This window comes from Myotis davidii, unplaced genomic scaffold (genome assembly GCF_000327345.1).
Source record: "Myotis davidii unplaced genomic scaffold, ASM32734v1 scaffold960, whole genome shotgun sequence".
Classification (NCBI taxonomy): Eukaryota; Metazoa; Chordata; class Mammalia; order Chiroptera; family Vespertilionidae; genus Myotis; species Myotis davidii.
The window spans coordinates 2,926,440-2,929,648 of record NW_006293003.1 but is presented as its reverse complement, the minus strand read 5'-3'; the positions used below and the strand labels follow the sequence as shown (position 1 = coordinate 2,929,648).

At 63.9% G+C, this 3,209-nt stretch overlaps 1 protein-coding gene across 1 annotated transcript in view; it reads left to right on the top strand.

The window, feature by feature from the left end:
- The window catches only part of PPP2R2C (protein phosphatase 2 regulatory subunit B, gamma), a 50,646-nt gene that overhangs the window by 44,157 nt on the left and 3,280 nt on the right, over window positions 1-3,209 (top strand). The window contains exons 7-8 of the mRNA XM_006766592.2: window positions 33-202; window positions 2,171-2,262. Of these exons, the coding sequence (XP_006766655.1) occupies window positions 33-202; window positions 2,171-2,262 (262 nt within the window). The remainder of the gene's footprint in view (window positions 1-32; window positions 203-2,170; window positions 2,263-3,209) is intronic.

Below are 3,209 nucleotides of genomic sequence, written 5' to 3'. Positions count from 1 at the left end.
GGCGGTGACGGGCGCCTCCTTTTGCTCCGCAGTCTTCGAGGAACCCGAGGACCCCAGCAACCGCTCCTTCTTCTCCGAAATCATCTCCTCTGTGTCCGACGTGAAGTTCAGCCACAGTGGCCGGTACATGCTCACCCGCGACTATCTCACCGTCAAGGTCTGGGACCTGAACATGGAGGCGAGGCCCATCGAGACCTACCAGGTGGGCTGTGGCCTGGAGACCCCCAGCCACCTCCCCTGTGCGGGAATCCCACGGAGGGGCTTTCCCACGTATGGGGGGGGGCTTTCATACGCCCATTTAAAGGTGACGACACGGAGGCTCAGGAAATCAAGCAGACGTAGCTCGGCCGAGGGAGGAGGCCTGCCCTGCCCTGCCTGGCAGGGAGCTCTGTGCCCCTGCCCGCCCGCCCCTGCCCCGAGGCGGGGTTGTGAGTGGCCTGCAGTCCCGGGCCCTGGGCAACAAGAGGAGCGTCAGGCCGGGCCCAGTTTGAGGGCGCAGATGATTCCGGGGCAGCCGATGGCATCCTCCCGCCCGCCCGGGGAGGCCGCGCCTACAGTTCTGCGTTAAGATGGCAAGCTTTGCCCTCTCCAGGGAGCGTCCCTGGGGCGCGCGGTGGGGAGATGGGAGTGTGTTACCTTCCTCAGTCCTGGGCACAGGCCTTTTAAGGCACCTTTTCGAAAGTCTATATTCAGTATTTTTCTGTTAGGATTCATCCGGATAGATTAAAGAGTAGGGAAAAAAATTCAGGGGATGGTAAAATAAAACAGGGACCTGAAAGAAATATGGGACTGCGATAAAATTGCTTCAAAGTGGTTTCCAGTTATGTCTTTAGCTGGGAGATCAGGGAGGCTTCCTGGAGGAGGTGGCATTGGGCTGGACCTCATACGATGGTAGGATTTGATTATGCAGGTGTGAATAGGATAACACCCTCCACACACCCCAAGCAGCCCCGCCAAAGCCTCACAGTGGTCCAAGGTGCACAGGGGGTCCCACACCCTCGACATCTGTCACCTCTCTTCCTTACTGTCCCTGGAAAGGGGGTGCCATCAGCCCCCTTTGGCAGAGGGGAAGAGGGGGTTCTGAGAGGTCAGGATATGTGGGCACTGCTCACCGCTGGGCAGCGATAGAGTCAGAGCCCACATCTGTGCCCTGCACCTCCTTGCCCTGTCTGCCCTCCCTGGAAAGGCCTGGGGGAGGGAAGTGTCCTGGGGCAGGGGGGGCATGAAGTTGAGAGGAGAGGACAGGATGGTGCTAGAAGCCACATGTCCACAAGGACATCGGTGTGTTTCTGGTCCATCACCCCTTCCCTCAGCTTCTGCTCCTTTCCTGGATGGATTCCTGCAAGGACCATCGCAGCTCCTGTGGCACCATGGCTGGCTGTTAGCCACGTGGGCTTGTGGGGTGCTGAAGCCCGAGGGAAGTCAGGCATGAGCAGGGGGTCCCAGAGGAGGGACAGCAGGTGCAAAGGCCCTGAACAGGGACACGGTCAGTATGGTCACAGATTGTCCAGGAGCTGGCTGGAACAGAGCGAGCAAAGGGGAGCCTGAGGTCAGAGAGGTGGTGAGTGGAGCCCAGGGGCCTTGTGGGGAGTGGAGGGTTTTGAGCAGAGGTCTGACATGGCCCAGCTTAGTTTCAAAGGGATCCCCCTGGCTGCCTGGGGAGATGGCCAGGGTGGGGGTGGGCAGGTGCGGGGAGAGCAGGAGGAGGCATCGGCCGTGAGCTGGGGTCGGTGCTTGGAGCAGGGCGGGTCACCTTTCCCTTTCTCCGTGACGGTCACCACCGTGCCCACGTGACTGTTGTCCTCAGAGGGCGCGACCCCATGCCAGGCGGGGTCCTCCGGTTGGTCCCAGAACAGCCCATGAGGGATGTGCTGTGGCCGCTTTAAGGATGATGGAGGCAGGGCTCAGAGAGGCGAAGCCGCTGGTCTGGGATCACACAGCGGGGGAGGGCAGAGCCAGGGCTCGGGCTCCTTTGTCACTGTGCCTGTCCCCTCTGGCCACCGCTCAGGGGTTGGCCGTGCCCGGCCGTGGGCCCTTCCCAGTGAGCAGGGCTGACTCGGGAGTGACCTCAGACCGGAGGGCACAGCCCCTCGCTGCTCAGGGAGACCCTCCCTGGAGGAGCCGGGACTGCCAGGGACCCCCGCCTCACCTGGCCCCCTTCTCGCGCCAGGTCCATGATTACCTGCGGAGCAAGCTCTGTTCCCTGTATGAGAACGACTGCATTTTCGACAAGTTTGAATGCGCCTGGAACGGGAGCGACAGGTAACCCCCGGCCTTGCCCAGCGGGCCCTGGACCTGGCAGGTGCTGGGGGGGGGGGGGCCCTTCCCTGCAGCTGGCGCGGCTCAGCTCTCCATGCTGGGGCAGGAAGCAGACCGTCCCCTAGTGTGGCTACACCCACGGGGACACCACGCTGAGCCCGGTTCTCCTGGCGGTAGAGGAAGTGTGTTAGTCAGTTTGGGCCCCACCGCCAGGTGGTCAGGGTGAGGGCTGTTCCCGGCGCTGGGGCATCCGTGGGGCAGAGAGTTTTAGCCACTAGTCTGCCCACCCCTCCTCCTGCCACCACCTCTTTCCAGTGGCACCCCCACTCCAGGCCCCCTGCAGCTTGGGGAGCCCATCCCAGCCCCTGCACCTTCGGGGGCAGGGGAGGCCCAGGTCCAGGCCTCTCCTGGCCCCACCCGCCCGGGGCGGGGCCCTGAGCCTGGGGTGGGTTCCTGCTTCCCCATCGCGTGGCTCAGCCAGGGCGGGCGTGGACAGGGAAGGCCCAGCCCAGGGCCCAGGGGACAAGGGGGTGCAGGGATGAAGCCCACACTGGCCAGTGCAGCCGATGTCACCCACCACATGGTCACAACCGGAGCCAGTTCGGTGTCACCCCCTCCCCTGCCGTCCAGCGCAGTGTGGGGGTGCGAAGGGGTGCAGTGAGCGCCAGCAGCCCTCACCCACGTGTCGTCCAGGGCCGTGTGTCCATCCCCCGGGAGCCTGTCGGTCTCGCCTGTGTGGCCAGGAGCAGGCTGGCCTTCCCCGGTTCTGGTGTTGTGTTGTGTAAGAACTCTGCCACCACCCTGGGTGGCTTTGGTCACAGGCGCGCGGGGACTTTGGGGAGGCAGGTGCGGGGAGGGGGCTGGAAACCAGGGGATAGGACCGGGGCGGGGCCACCCGGAAGCAGGGGGGCCCAAGTGGGGCAGAGCCGTATGTTCAGGAGAAGGGACTC